Below are 15,365 nucleotides of genomic sequence, written 5' to 3'. Positions count from 1 at the left end.
CTTGCTTCTTGTACACTTCATTTGCCTTCTCAATCTACTTTCTTACTTCCTTATGAATATTAAGCATAAATTCAACGTTTTTTTTGCATTACCATGAACAAATTTATCCATAGGAAGTGTGATAAAATCAATAGGCATGTACGGATTGACATCATAAACTACCTTAAATGGGGAGTACTTAGTAGTTCGATTAGGTGTTATATTGTAGGCAAATTCAGTGCGTACAAGTTTCATATCCCAATTTTTTCTCCCTTTACTTACTAAAGACCTTAACAAAGCACCAAGAATCCTATTCAGTACTTCAGTTTGACCATCGGTTTGAGGGTGGTGGGAAATAGAGAGCATCAATTTAGTTCCAACCAAATGCCACAAACACTTCCAAAAATGACTCAAGAACTTAGAATCTCTGTCCAACACTATGGATTGAGCAACCCATGAATTCAAACAATTTCATCAAAAAATAGTTGTGCAATATTGAAAGCATCATCTATCTTTTTGCAAGAAATAAAGTGTGCCATTTTAGAGAATCTATCAGCAACAACCATGATTAATTCATTACCTTTAGGTGTTCTAGATAGTGCCATAATGAAATCCATACGCAAATCTTCCCATGCACGTTCAGGAACTGGAAGAGGTTTGGACAACCTTTGTGAAATGCCATTTTTTCTTGCTGACAAATTGAACAACACCTCTAAACCTTGCAGACTTGAGCTAACATTTGTGGCCAATGAAATTGAGCTTAAAGTATCTCCCAAGTCTTTTGAATTCCCATCTAACCAACCATACCTCCTTCATGAGCTTCTTTAATAAGTAACTCACGAATTGGACTTTTAGAAATACAAAGTTTGATCCTTTGAATAAGAATCCCTTTAGTTGAACATAGAAGCCATGAACACTATCTTTGCAAGCCACATATACCTCTTTGAAATCTTCATTAGTTTCATATAACTATTTAATCCATTCAAAACCAAGTACCTTGGCTTCAACGACACCAAAAAGGAAATGTCACTTAGAGAGTGCATCAATTACAACATTTGATTTTCCACATATGTATTTAGTCGAAAAAGTGAATGTTTGTAAGAACTCCACCCATATTACATACCTTGCATTCAAATTCTTTTCCTCATGTATGAACTTTAAGTATTCATGATCAGAATACAAACAAAAGGTTGTGGCCTCAAATAATTTAACCAATGATCAAGAACCCTTACCATAGCATAGAGCTCCTTGTCATAGGTTGAATAATTAAGCTTCCCTTGGCTAAGCTTCTCACTAAAGTAAGCAACTGGATGTCCCTCTTGAATCAGCACAGCACCAACTCATTTGCCACTAGCGTCACACTCCATCTGAAAAGGCTTTGTGAATTCAGGAAGTGCTAGGATAGGAGCTTCACACATCTTCTTCTTTACCAACTCAAAGGCTTGTTGTGTTAAGTGGTCCATGCAAAAGTACCCTTTATAGTACACTTCGTGATTGGGGCCATGAGTGCGCTAAAATTTTTGATAAACCGCCTATAAAAGGAAGTTGATCCATGAAATGCTCGAAATTCAATTATGGTCTTTAGAATTGGCCATGAAGTAATGGCTTTAACTTTGCTTGGATCAAATTTTATGCCAGCACTTGTTACAATGTAACCAAGAAAAGTGACCTCTAACAACATAAAATTACATTTTTCCAATTTGCATACGATTTGTTCTCTCTCAAGATCCCGAACAACTCCCTAAGATGAATCAAATGTTCCTCCTCACTTTTGATATATACTAAGATATCATCTAAGTACACAACAATAAAGTTCCCCAAGAAAGGTCTAAGTACTTCATTCATTAGCCTCATGAAAGTACTAGGAGCATTAATTAGCCCAAAAGGCATCAATAACCATTTATACAAACCTTACTTAGTTTTGAAAGCAGTTTTCCATTCATTACCTTCTCTCATTTGAATTTAATGGTATCCACTTTGCAGGTCAATCTTTGAAAACAAAGTAGCACCACTTAACTCATCCAACATATTATCAAGCCTAGGAATTGGAAACATATATTTAATAGTTATGCTATTAACAACCCTACTATCAATGCACATACGACAAGTACCATCCTTTTTTGGCACCAACAAGTTTGGAACCGCACAAGGACTCATGAATTCTCGAACATAACCATGCTCATCAACACACTAATTTTCCTTTGCAACTCTTTCGTCTCCGTAGGATTATGCCTATAAGGAGATTTATTTGAAAGGGGCGCATCTAGAATGAGATCAATTTAATCCTCCACTCCACGAATTGGAGGCAAACCTTTGGCAAATCATTAGGAAACACATCAACAAACTCCATAACCAACTCAGCAACTTTCGAATTTTATGCTATAAGAGTCTCATGCTATTCTTTTGTAATCAACAAATACACCTCATCATTTTCAACAAGTTCACTCTCAAACTATTTTAAGGTTAAAAGAGTGATTTTTGGTGAATTAGGAAGGTTATTTTCAAGGGAAATATGGTTTTTTGAGGGAGAGCGTGAATACATTTTTTTAGCACCTTGACAAGTGATTGTATAGGTACTAGTTAACCAATCATGAATTGAGTTTCTATCACTTTTCCAGGGTCTACCAAGCAATAAATGACAAGCATCCATAGGAATGACATCACACAAAACTTCATCATTATAAGAACCAATGGAAAAAGAAAAAGAAACTACACATTGTTTTCTAATGCTTGTGTTTTCACTTTTGCCTAGCCAACTTAGTTTATAAGGGTGGGAATGTCTAGTGGTTTTTAGTTTTAGTTATTTAACAAGACCAACTTAAATTACATTAGCTTCACTACCATTATCAATAATGAGATCATAAAGATCACCGTTTACCTTTCATTTTGTCATAAACACATTCCCCAAAACTAATTAATTCAGCTTGTTCTTCTAAGTTTTCAAACCCTAATCCCAAATCTAGGGGTGCACTTTATGGAGGAAGCTTGACATGCTACAATGGTCTTTCTGTGCAACTGAGGATTGCGAAACGAGGTACTAGGTTTGGAAACAAATTATATGGTTCTGCTAATTGGCCTGTAAGTGCTCCAATTTCTGAAAAAATTTTCAATTTGATTTTTTCACCAAAAATTTTTCAATTTTTTGATTTTTCAACATCTTTAACACAACTCCCTTGAAGTGCTTGTTCCAGTTGGCATATATATGCCTTGCACAGTACCTATGCTTAACTTTGGGAAACTCTTGATTAATTGCCCTTAGTATACTCTGCCAAGAAAACAAAGTCATTGCATAAAACTAAATTCAATCATTGCACATTGAAATTAGAAAAAAAAAATATAGTTATCTGATGCTCATCAGAAATAACAGTCCAGCCTTCACCATTGGTTCGGGGTAAACCCTTCTTCAATTCTAATAGAAACCATTACCAATATGCATTGTTTTCCCCCTCTACTACGGTCAATGCTACAGGAAACATCTGTTCATTTGGGTCCCTTCCAACAGCTGATAATAGCATACCCCCTAGGAAAGTCTTGATGAAACACCCATCAATGCACAACACTTTCTTACACCCATTGTCCCAACCATTCCCTAAGGTTTCATAAAACACAAAAAATCTTTGGAAAACAAGTGGGTTGGTGTTTGGGACTATAACAATGCTAAACTTACTCTGTGAGCTACTATTTTTCAATGCCTCAAAGTAATTCATCACCTTATTATAATGGTCTTTCATTGAGCCATGGAGCTTCTTATGAGCATTGTATTTGACATGGTATGCAAAATCCCTGCTGCAAATAACACTATAATTACTCTTTACCATGTTAGTTATCTCATTGGAAAGGATGTGTGGTCTTTTCTTGAACACTTCAAGCATTTGCTCAACCACCCATTTAGATTTCAGTCTACTATTTCCCTCCATGTTTCTCTGACATGTATGTTTGTTCTTCACTGACTTCACTGTATACTCAGCTAGTTTTTTGTCCCAAGATGCATAAATCCTAAAGGACAACCCGAAACACATACAACACCTAGCCTATTTTGCCTTTTCTTATCACTCACAACTATTTTTAAACTTCTACCTTGTGCTAGTGCGTATTGTGTCACTGCATCCTTAAATGCATTTGGGTTTGAGAAGCTAGCACCTACACACCATTTGAATTTTTTCAGTTAGTGTGCTCATTCACGACATGTGCCTCTTCTTCATCACTTTCATCATAATCTGAAACATTATCCCTGCTCAAATTCAAAGCTATTACAGCATCACCCAATTGTTTAGGCTATTCATGTTCACCCACCCCTTCACTATCTGTATAACTCTCCTCTTCACTTTCTTCTAACTCAGCACTTACACAATAGCTCTTATCCTCACTATCATCATCACCCACCCCATCACTTGACTCACTTACATCTTTCTCATCCAAGCCTTCACTAAGTGCATCCTCAAACTATTCGCTCCCTTCACCATCATAAACTTCACTAACCCCAACTTTAGATGCTTGACCCTTAAATGCTTGAGCATCCTCAACCGTAGACTCTTGATTACCCTCTACCAAAAGGTTATCTTAATGGCTTATGGGGTTTAGTGGGGGACTATGAAGTCTAGGGTTTGGGATAAAAGTAGACAAAGGTTGGGGGTGCAACAACCCGACTTATCGTAGACTGAGTAAACAGGGTCATCACGGGGTTCATTTTCCAAGACACTTAAATTACACTTACAAAACTTGAGCAAAGAGGTCACCAGCTCTTTAACATAACTAACTCAAATAATTCTCAAACCAAACATCTAACTAAAAATACAAGGTAATCATACAATTCACTTCAAGTCCAATATAACCAACACAACCAAGTCTAATATACATTTATCCAAAAACCTAATACAAAACTACAAATTCTCACGTGCTCAGCTCAACATACATCCCTAGAACTCTAATCAACTCCGCTGACCCATCGTTCCTAACCGGTTCCTATCTGTAATCAAACTAAAAGTTGGAAACAACAGAGATTCAGATTAAACTGAATGAGAAGTAACAATCCAAAACAACAAAACACAGTAGATCAAAACAAAGGTTTAAAAGCAACATCAGTTTCCTAGATCTATGTGCGCACAGGGAGTCTAGATGAGAGGAACATCCATAGCTCTAAGGCTATGTCACTCTCGGGTGAGGCTAGTCAATATTTGAATGACAATTCACCTCATAAAGGGAATAAGGGAGATTTTCCCTCTACTCCGTCAATGACCAGCTCGTGAGCCCGATCCATTGACCCTATTAATATCAACATAATCATCATAATGAATTTGCTTCAATAATTATCCATTCAAAACAATTTGATAAAAAATATTTTCAAAACAATATTCTGGCCAGACCCTAAGGGACTATTACTACTCACCGCAAAAGATGCTTCAAGGAGTCAAAACCAGATCGCAGCTATCAACTAGAAGGGTTCTTCGATGATGTCGCCTCCTGAAGCATAACAAACACAACATCACAAAAGAGCGTTCGATACTACAAAAAACTAGGTTCATATAACTCATTGAATCTTCTCCTATGACCGCATCTTAGTTCCAACTTCTATTCTAATATTTCTAATTTCAAAGATTGCGCAAGTTCTAACTCCAACCCCCCAATATCATCAAAATATACAACCATGTTTAAGACTAGCTTATATTCTTGTAAAGATCATACGTCTCCATAATTCCCTTTACATTTCCAATCACAAGTAACATAGTTATTTCAACTTGCCATTCTAAGGATCTTATATACATTCCAATCAAGATCACCAATTACCCCATTTTTTATCATTTTCAGTTATTTCTCAACAACGTCATCATCTAATGTTATTTATTCACCTCCACTCTTTCTTAATATGCATAATTAAGTAACTAAGCAAGTATTATCACAAATTCTACAGTCCCACAATTCTCTAATTTAATACCATTACTCCAAGATTTAGCTGCTTAACATATATCATCATCAAAATTTTCTTGTTTCAATTTACAATGATTCTTTATATTACATCTTGAAATCAACTAATTCCTGTAGTTCAGTAATAGTAATCAATTTCTCCTAATTCCTCAATACATAAGCTTATATAGCTCACACAATTTCTCAAGATTCACTTATATCCAAAGGTTTGGTACATAGCATAAAGAAGCGGTTAAAATAAAAAAAAAATCAAGAAAAGAGGTGAGTGTAAACCTTACCTCACTTTCGGTTGCAACTGGATAAAGAAAAGTCCGGTTCTATATTCAGTAATAGTCGTATTTTCCGTCCGATTGTAAGTGAAAAAGTGCTTCAATCCATGTATGCTCAACGAAAATCAGAGGGAAAATGAAAGACTAGGATGGTAGTTACACGTACGGACGGAAATGAGGTTTTCATCGAAGACTGAAAATTCACAAAATAAATGGAACAAGATGATGGAATTGCACTCAAAAACCACAGTAAATCGTGTTAAATGTTCAACATTCAAAGAAAACAGATCTATGATGAAGGACCATGATTAATTTACCTTTAACAGTTAAGATTGAGGATGAATACACTTGCTTCTTCCCACGATCCAACACTAAAGAAGTTAAACGTTAACCTGATGCATTTTTTCGAAGATTAGAGGAAGAAGATGGTTCGAATCGCGCCATTGTTGTTTTTCGAAGAAGAATGCTTCAAAGGAGGAGGCTATGCTAGGGCTGAATTCTTTGAAACTTCAGATCAAGATTACAAGGTTTGCACTCGATAATCAATAGATTGAATGAGGAAGAAGATTAATCAATTGTAGCAAATTTCAAGAAAGAAATCTTAAAATGGCGAGAAGGAATCAGAGAAAAAATGGCGAGAAGGAAGAAGATGGATATCTGATTTTTCTTTGGTTGATACGCGTGAGGGAGAAAGAGAGGAGGATTTTGGGTGTTTGTTTTTTGTTGTTTTTGTTTTTTTTTTATCAATTTTAAAGAAGAGGAAAAGAGGAGAGGAATTAAATTGAGAATGTTTTATGTCATGTGTATTTAAGGTTATTCTCGAACTAATAATTCCCTTAAACTCACTTGTCTTAAATTATTAATTTCTCAAATGTTACATTCTACCCAACTTGAAATGACCTTCGTCCTCAAAGTTAAACCAAGTCTCAAGTATATACTCAAATATCCAGCTAACATACATATCGTAATACTGTTACCCAGTTTCTCATATTTTGTGCCTTGTAAGAATCTATATTACTCGTACTAACTATGTGAATCCACCAAACTTTAAGGCCTAGCATTGCTAAAACTTAGTATTATTCCGAAATCTTATGATTCTACCCAACTTAGAATAAAGTTCGTCCTCGAACTTAACTCTCTAAGACTAAAGAGATGCAATAGATATAAAGCGATAAACATAGAAATACCTAAGCAAAAAACTACGGAAAATCGTGATTAGACCATCACAGCTTCACAAGTGCTACACTACCCTGACGTGTATCACGCGTCTTCCTATCTAGAATCTGAACAGGAGTCTCCTCATACTGTAATATGTAATCCAAGATCAACTGTTCGGGTTGAAGAACGTGTGAATCAACCCTGATGTATTGTCTCAGCTGGGATACGTAAAACACGTCATGCACTCGGTCAATAGATGTAGGTAACGCAAGTCAATACGCTACCTTGCCTATGCGCTCAAGGATCTCGTTAGCGTTAATGAACCTTGGACTAAGCTTACCCTTTCTCCCAATCCTCATCACACCTCTAGTTGGTGAAACTCAAAGGAAGACTTTATCTCCAACTTGAAACTTAAGAGATCGCGGTCGTTGATCTGCATAACTCTTTTGCCTATCCTGAGTTGCTTTCATCCTCTTGCGTATCAGCTGGACTTGTTCGATCATCTCCTGGATCAAAGGCGGTCCCACAGCTACCGTACTTGAACTATCATCCCAACATGCAAGGCTATGACAACTACGACATACACTGCCTCAAATGGTGCCATCCTGATACTCGAATGATGACTATTGTTATACGAGAACTCAATCCACCAATTGACGTCATACTATGTCCACTTATTATGTTAGTGAGGACATACTACCTCTACTTATCAAATTATTAAAATCTTACTTTCAAGAAAAATTTATTATTATCTTTACTTACTACATTCACTCCACAATAAGAGAATGAATGGGATATAATATTTTACTGCGCGTACGTACCTTTACGGCCCGTTTGGTTAATGGTACTAAAAGGTGGTAATATGAATGATTTATAGTATAAATTTCATCAAAATTTCCATATCATTACCATGCTAATGAAACTTTGATAACAAAAATATCCATTACCACCTAATACCACCTCTCCCAATGGTAATGCATTGGAATGGATTTTATGAAGAAAATGTTATTGTTGAAGTTGGGAAGCATGGCCATCAAGGTAGCCAAGAGATTTTTCAACTAAAATTACACTAGTTTTTCCTTTCCATTACCACCTTTTATTACCATCTACCAAACGGGTCGTTAGAAGACAAAAGCAACTCTAAGCCTACTTATCAACTTCTAGTCACAAATCGAGATCCTACATAACTTAATTATACATACTTGGATAAGCACAAATTCATGCCATCTTAAATCACAACCCAATAAACAACACATCATCCAAAGACATCCTATAATAGTCACAAAGTCATCCAATACACTTCACCTCATCATATTATTAAATATAAAAATTTAGATTTAAGAATATGTACAAAAAAGTAGTTTAGGATTGTCTAACTAAAATTTCGACTTCATCGTTGCGTTCTGAAGATATCAAAACCCCCGGATACCAAATTTCATAATATTTAAAGTACCCTAGATATTTTTATCCTATTTTAAGGTCACAAAGAATCCAAAAATTCCTTTTTTGACTAATTTTCAAACCCTATAGGATTTTTATCAATTTAATAAGAAAAACTTACAATATTAATATTATTATCCTTTCCAAATTTTATAATTATCTCAATCATCAATCTTTTAATTTAAATTATTTCATTTTGTTTTATCATTTTATCATCACAATAAAATTTAAATAAAAACTACATACTTTCACAATACAATCTACAAAATTTAGCACATATATATCACACCCAATAACTTCTCCTTTCTTGATATAAAAATTGGATGAACAACATTCTATGCTTAAAAATTATAATGTACATATATCATTGAATTTCCTAACCATTCCTACAACAATTAATTAATCATACAAACATGCCCACAACTTCTACACTCTAATATTCCTTAAAAATTCTTTATCATATAAACATTATATAACTATAACACACAATATATCATGTTAATTACTACATTGTATATAGGTTATAATTTGATAATTCAAACATAGAATTCATGCCTTTAAAATAAATAAACATAGTTTAAAGAGTATACATAAAATACAATTAGCAAAAGATGGAAGAATCACCAAGTATGGAGGAGTGGGTATGTGTATGAGGCTTAGGGTAATGAGGAAGAATAGTTTTATTTTTGTTTTGGTAGTAAGGAAAATGACATTAGTTTAGGAAATGAGCATAATTAGTAATTAGGATGTAATCTTTTCAAATTTCTCCTTAATGGAGTTACAAAACTCCCTTAAAACCCTTCCTATGGCCAGCCCCTTCAATTCCCTTTTAATTTAATTTAATTTTTTTTAATTAAACCATAAGTTTGTTTAAGCTAGCTAAGTGTTAGATTAAAATGGATTGAAATTGCATATGTTAGTCCACTTTTAAGAAAGAGTTGCAACCTTTTAAATAAAAAGTAAATCCTTTTCAAAAAAAAAATATTAGTAAATAAAATATTTATACAAAAAATATCGGGGTGTCACACCTTTTCTCGTATGTGAAACCGTTATCCTTTCCTCTGACTAATGATGTTACATTGATATTTTTTTTATGCATGTTGATTGTGTTGGTCTGTAATGATTTTTTTAGGCCATTAAAAAGCACTATCATTTTTGAAAAAGAGTGCTTATTAGTTGCTAAAAAAAATCCATACACGTACTCTAGTGCCACCAATATTTTTGAGTTTAAGAGGTAAAGACTATGTTTATGGATCTCAATGATGAACATAGCTTGATCTCTGAGAGATGCGCCTAAAATGATTGCGTTTTTTTTTCACTAAAAATCCCAAAAACTTTCCATAAAATATTTAGTCTTAAACAGCATGAATTCTTGTACATGATGTTTAACCCTAAACATTTTCATTCACTAAGTAACCCCAAAAGTGTGAATATGAATATGTAACCCAAAAGTGTGACTAACTTTGTTAATTTGATGTTTACTATTTTCCTACCTATCTACTGTTTTGAAACCCTATTTACTTGTCATTCATGCTTGTTGCTGGTTGTGTTACTAGTTGTTGTTGGTTGTGCTGCTGGTTGTCGTTGGTTGTTTTTAGATGTTATTGCTAGTTGTTTGTTATCGATGGTTATTATTGATGGATGCTAGTTGTTGATGATTGTGTTGCTTGATGGAAAATGTCTTGGTCTTTAGTTTCCAAGTAAAATAAGGCAAACTCTGAATGTCTTGCATCTAAATGTCAAATTGACTCATGGATGATTTCTTTTTTAATGGTTAAATAATCTAGTAATCTTCCTTCCCTTGCTAGCATGGTTTTGTTCATGTGTGGAATATGGTAGTCAATACCACCCAGTTTTTCATTACCTCAACCTTACATGCTTGTAAAGTTATCCACACAAACCTCAATGTTGTGTGTTCTAAAGCTACAAAAGCAACTGTCACTACCTTAACTAACTGCATGTAGTTGTAAGCTGATTTCTGGTGTTGTAATGATTGAATAGACCTAAAGAAACCTAAGTCTAAAACGTTCATATCTGGGAATTTGGTTGCTTTTGAACTAAATGAAAATTAATCCATGTTGATTTGCAGCTTCCCAGAAAAAAGCATCATTGTCTAGGATGTGTGATTTTGCATTATCCTATTGATTAAAATTGTTTTTCCTGCACCTTCTAACCATTTTTCTCTAATAGTCGGTAAGATATTGTCAATAAGCATTGACCTTATGTGTGTCTTATTTATGGATTGAACTAGTTTTGATTCTGGTTCCCCTCTCTTCCTATTCTTGGAACTTCTTTGTGCTAATACCTAAGATGTAAAAGGACAAATCCCTTTCTTTGCATCAAATATTAGTTCACCTTCACTAGAATATATTGGTTTAGTTACTGCACACATAAATATAATTTTGTGAACGAATCTCTTTGATTGTATTTCTCTATGCGGCTCAGGATCTCCAGGGGTAAGATAGTATGTTTGTTGTATTCTAGTGAGGTACAACAATTTTTCATTTACGTGAACTATGTTAGACATGTCACTGAACTTGAAAAAGTTTGTTTTTGCATCAAAGTTGCAACTAGAAAGACAAAAAAATAACTTGTCATTCTTATTATTTTCGTTTGACAATGGCTTGATTGCATTTGTATACTTGCATATGCAATTTTTTTTTTCATCCATCTCCTTATCTTTGATTGGCTAACACCCATAACATTTGCTACTGCTTGTTGACTTGTCTTTTTAGCCTTTTCTAGTGCATGGAATCTACTTTCTTCCTTGAGTTTCTCCTAAATTTTTTGCTACTTGCATTCAATTTGGCCCCTTCTTGTTGTTGATTCTTAACTATAGCCCATATTCTACTAATTGTCTTCCAGTGAACATCATATTTCTTGGCGATTTCCCTCATTTTCCCATGACTTTCCTTCCCTTTTTTGTTAAGCCCAATTAATAACTCATGCATTATTTCATTCCTAATGTAAGTGTCTAACTCTTTTTTATTCACCATTTTGTTGAAGTATAAATGCCTTGGATTTTTGAAGTTGGTGGCAATAAATGGTACCCTATTTATAGTGTATGCTCAATTTTGGTGTTGTAATCTGTTTTGGTGCTGATTTCATTTTGTTTTTGGCGCCTTGTAATTTTCCCTCCTATTGTGTTACTAGCTGGATTTATTTTTGCTCTATTATTGACGCCAACCATACATTTTGGGTGAAGCTTGCTTAGCTATATGTATTCCACAATAATGATAGTCTTTTTGTGGGTTATTTTTTGTGCTATATTTGGCTTACTTTTTTGGAAACTTTTTAAATTTTCGATTTCATTAATGATTTTCGTTTTTCGGCACATTTTTTAAAGTAGCTAATCCATACACTAAATGTATATTCTGTTTGTTTGACCTATGTTCTGAAGTTAATGAACGAAATAATAACAATATTCACATGTCCAAAAAAAATGTTCGTTGTCTGTTGCCGTCAATAAAGTGTTAAAGAAATTGAAGAGGAAGGGGAAATATAGATATAAAAATCCTATATGAAATATAATTTTAATTTTATAGTAATGTAAATTTTAATTATGTAATTTAATTAATAGCAATTAAGACTTTGCATTTTAAAAATTATGAATTGTACCCACTATCTCACATGGGTGTACACTACTGTTGGTGGTTCCTCCACTTTCTTAATATTCGTGTCCAAAGTCTAAAGTAAATAGCACAATTTAAAGGAATTGGAGGGACTAATAAGTATATTTGTTTGAAAGTTTCACCAATTAAATTCATATTACTTACCTACACAAACCCCCACATAGCTGCATATCAAATGTCGGACGGTAATTCTACTTCACTCTATTAGTTCAGAAAACACTGAAAAGTCCTCAATTTATTGGATTTAAGGCTTAACCATCAAATGATTTTCAAAAACAATCTGTCGTCAACCCACCAACGGCTATTATTTGCCGCCAAAAAGGTTTTTTCAATTGACCATGCATATCAACTGTTCGATGAAAGCCCCCAACGAACATTTTGTTCTCTTACTAATTGTATGCTCACTTACATAAATCAAAACCTTAGTTCTAGAGCTCTCAATGTCTTTAAGAGGGAATTACATGATAATTATCTTGATAGGATTGATGAAGATGTTGTGGCTGTGGCTGTTAAAGCTTCCTGTGGGGATCGAAAAACGGGTATGATGCTGCACAGCTTTGCAGTTTCATCTGGGTTTAATCAGTTTCGTGCTGTCTCAAATTCTTTGATGAATATGTACGTTAAATCAGGACATTTTGATCGTGCTTTTTGTTTATTCAACAGTATGAATGAACCTGATACTGTCAGTTATAACACTATCCTATTAGGTTTTCGGAATACAGATGAAGCTTTGTATTTTGTTACTAACATGAATAAAAATGGAGTGGTTTTTGACCCGGTTACGTACACTACATCACTGTCATTTTGTTCTGATTACAAAGGGTTTTTGTTGGGCTCCCAATTGCATTCAAGCATACTTAAATCAGGCTTCCATTGCGAGGTGTTCATTGGGAATGCACTTATCTCAATGTACTCGAGATGGGGTCGAATTACCGATGCTGAAAGAGTGTTTAATGGAATGTCCTTCAAGGATTCAGTATCTTGGAATGCTATATTATGTGGGTATAATCAAGATGGAAGATATGATATAAAAACATTACGCACATTTTGTGAAATGTTGAGGCAGAATATGAGACCAGATATTATCTCATTAATTGCTGCAATCTCTGTTTGTGGGCATAAGAGACTTTTGGGGTTGAGCAGGTTGTTGCATTGCTTGGTTATAAAAACTGGATATGTTGGAAATAGTGCAGTATGTAATCTTTTGATGTCGACTTACTCAAAGTGCGAGGTTAATGAGGACGTCAAGCTTGTATTTGATGGCATTTATGAAAAAAATGTGGTTTCTTGGACAACAATGATTTGTGTTTTCCAAGAAGACGCACTCTTCATCTTCCATGAGATGAGGAAAGATGGAGTCTACCCAAATGATGTAACATTTATTGGGTTACTACATGCCATTACACTAGGGGATTTTTTCAATGAAGGTCAAATGATTCATGGGTTTTGTCTCAAAACCGGTTTTCTATTAGAATTAAATGTGTCTAATAGTCTTATCAGCATGTATGCAAAGTTTAAATCAATGGAAGATTCAAGAAAGGTATTTGAGGAGCTTTGTTTCCGGGATATTGTGTCTTGGAATTCTCTGATATCTGGATATGTCGATAACAAGTTATATGACGAAGCTCTTAAGATGTTCCGTTTAGCAATAGCAGAGACCGTACCAACTGAGCACACATTTGGCAGTGTCTTAAGTGCAACTGGATCTGCTGAAGCCATTTCATTAAGGTTTGGACAACGATGCCATGCTCATTTGCTGAAACTTGGAATGAATTTCAACTCAATTGTCTCAGCTGCACTTCTAGATATGTATGCAAAACGAGGCAGTCTATATGAGTCCATGAGAATTTTCAACGCAACAATTCAAAGAACACAATTTGCTTGGACATCAATAATTTCAGCCCATGCAAGACACGGGGACTATGACTCCGTTATGCAACTATTCAATGAGATGCACAACCAAGGTGTAGAACCCGATTCTATCACATTCCTTTCTATGTTGACAGCATGCGGAAGGAAGGGAATGGTCGATATGGGCTTTCAAATTTGGGACTCAATGATCAAAGACAACCTGACTGAACCATCAACAGAGCATTATGCTTGTATAGTCGATTTGTTGGGTCGTGCAGGAAGATTAAAAGAGGCAGAGGAATTGCTCTATCATATGCCTGGTGGACCGTCATTTTCTGCATTACAAAGCTTGTTAGGGTCATGCAGAAAGCATAGGGATATGGAGATAAGTCAAAGAATCGTGAATAGATTGATAGAAATGGAACCTGAAGAATCAGGTTCATATGTTCTAATGTCGAATTTGTATGCTGAAAAAGGAGACTGGGAGAAGGCTGCAGCAATGAGGAGGAAGATGAAGGACGGCAGAGTCAGAAAAGAAGTCGGGTTTAGCTGGGTTGATGTAGGCGTTACTGATGGTTCATTGACAATGCACGGATTCTCATCGGATGATACTTCTCATCCACGGACTATGGAGATTCTCGAAATGGCAGGATACTTAGGATTGCAAATGAAATCCTTGGAGATAGAGAAGTTGAAGAAGAGCTTGGTAGATGTCAATTGAAAAATACAGCATTTCAAGTATGACTTGTATTTGTCAACTTGTATAGGTATTTGAACAAGGTTTAACATTAGAGATATAAATGACATTTCGTAGGCCATTTTCAGACAAAATTCAGAATTTAACTTTTGCAGATTAGGAGTGATTGTCGTACGAGCGAATCTGGAACAAATTTTTATCAAATTTTGTAAGCTGTAATTAAACTATCGGCCGTAAAAAATTGACCCGAACTGTAATACCGCCTGAAATTGACCTGTATCTGACTCGTTGATTGACCCAAGGTGCAGTGACCTGTAACCGATCGAAACTCGATCTGATGTTGACCCGTAACCCGACATGTACCCAATTATTTTAGACCAAAAATCGACCGGTACCCGAATCGAGAACAATCCACAC

General features: G+C 34.9%; 1 protein-coding gene and 1 long non-coding RNA gene across 2 annotated transcripts; one reads left to right on the top strand and one right to left on the bottom strand.

Annotated features, from left to right (window-relative positions):
• Nucleotides 1–4,020: 4,020 nt before the first annotated feature.
• On the bottom strand, nt 4,021–6,903 carry LOC130828838 (uncharacterized). Its single transcript, XR_009047405.1, has 3 exons — nt 6,488–6,903; nt 6,180–6,363; nt 4,021–5,439 (listed from the first exon to the last, which is right to left on the bottom strand). It is a non-coding gene; the product is annotated as an uncharacterized LOC130828838 (long non-coding RNA).
• A 5,523-nt stretch (nt 6,904–12,426) lies between these two features.
• Nucleotides 12,427–15,189, top strand: LOC130828837 (pentatricopeptide repeat-containing protein At4g32430, mitochondrial). The gene has a single exon (XM_057694849.1). It carries the CDS (start codon nt 12,663–12,665, stop codon nt 14,970–14,972), a length of 2,310 nt encoding a protein of 769 aa, XP_057550832.1. The 5' UTR covers nt 12,427–12,662; the 3' UTR covers nt 14,973–15,189.
• The last annotated feature ends 176 nt before the right edge of the window (nt 15,190–15,365 follow it).

The sequence above is a fragment of the Amaranthus tricolor genome, chromosome 12 (genome assembly GCF_026212465.1).
Source record: "Amaranthus tricolor cultivar Red isolate AtriRed21 chromosome 12, ASM2621246v1, whole genome shotgun sequence".
NCBI classification, from domain to species: domain Eukaryota; kingdom Viridiplantae; phylum Streptophyta; class Magnoliopsida; order Caryophyllales; family Amaranthaceae; genus Amaranthus; species Amaranthus tricolor.
The sequence above is the reverse complement of the archived record's forward strand: the minus strand, read 5'-3'. Positions and strand labels throughout refer to the sequence as shown.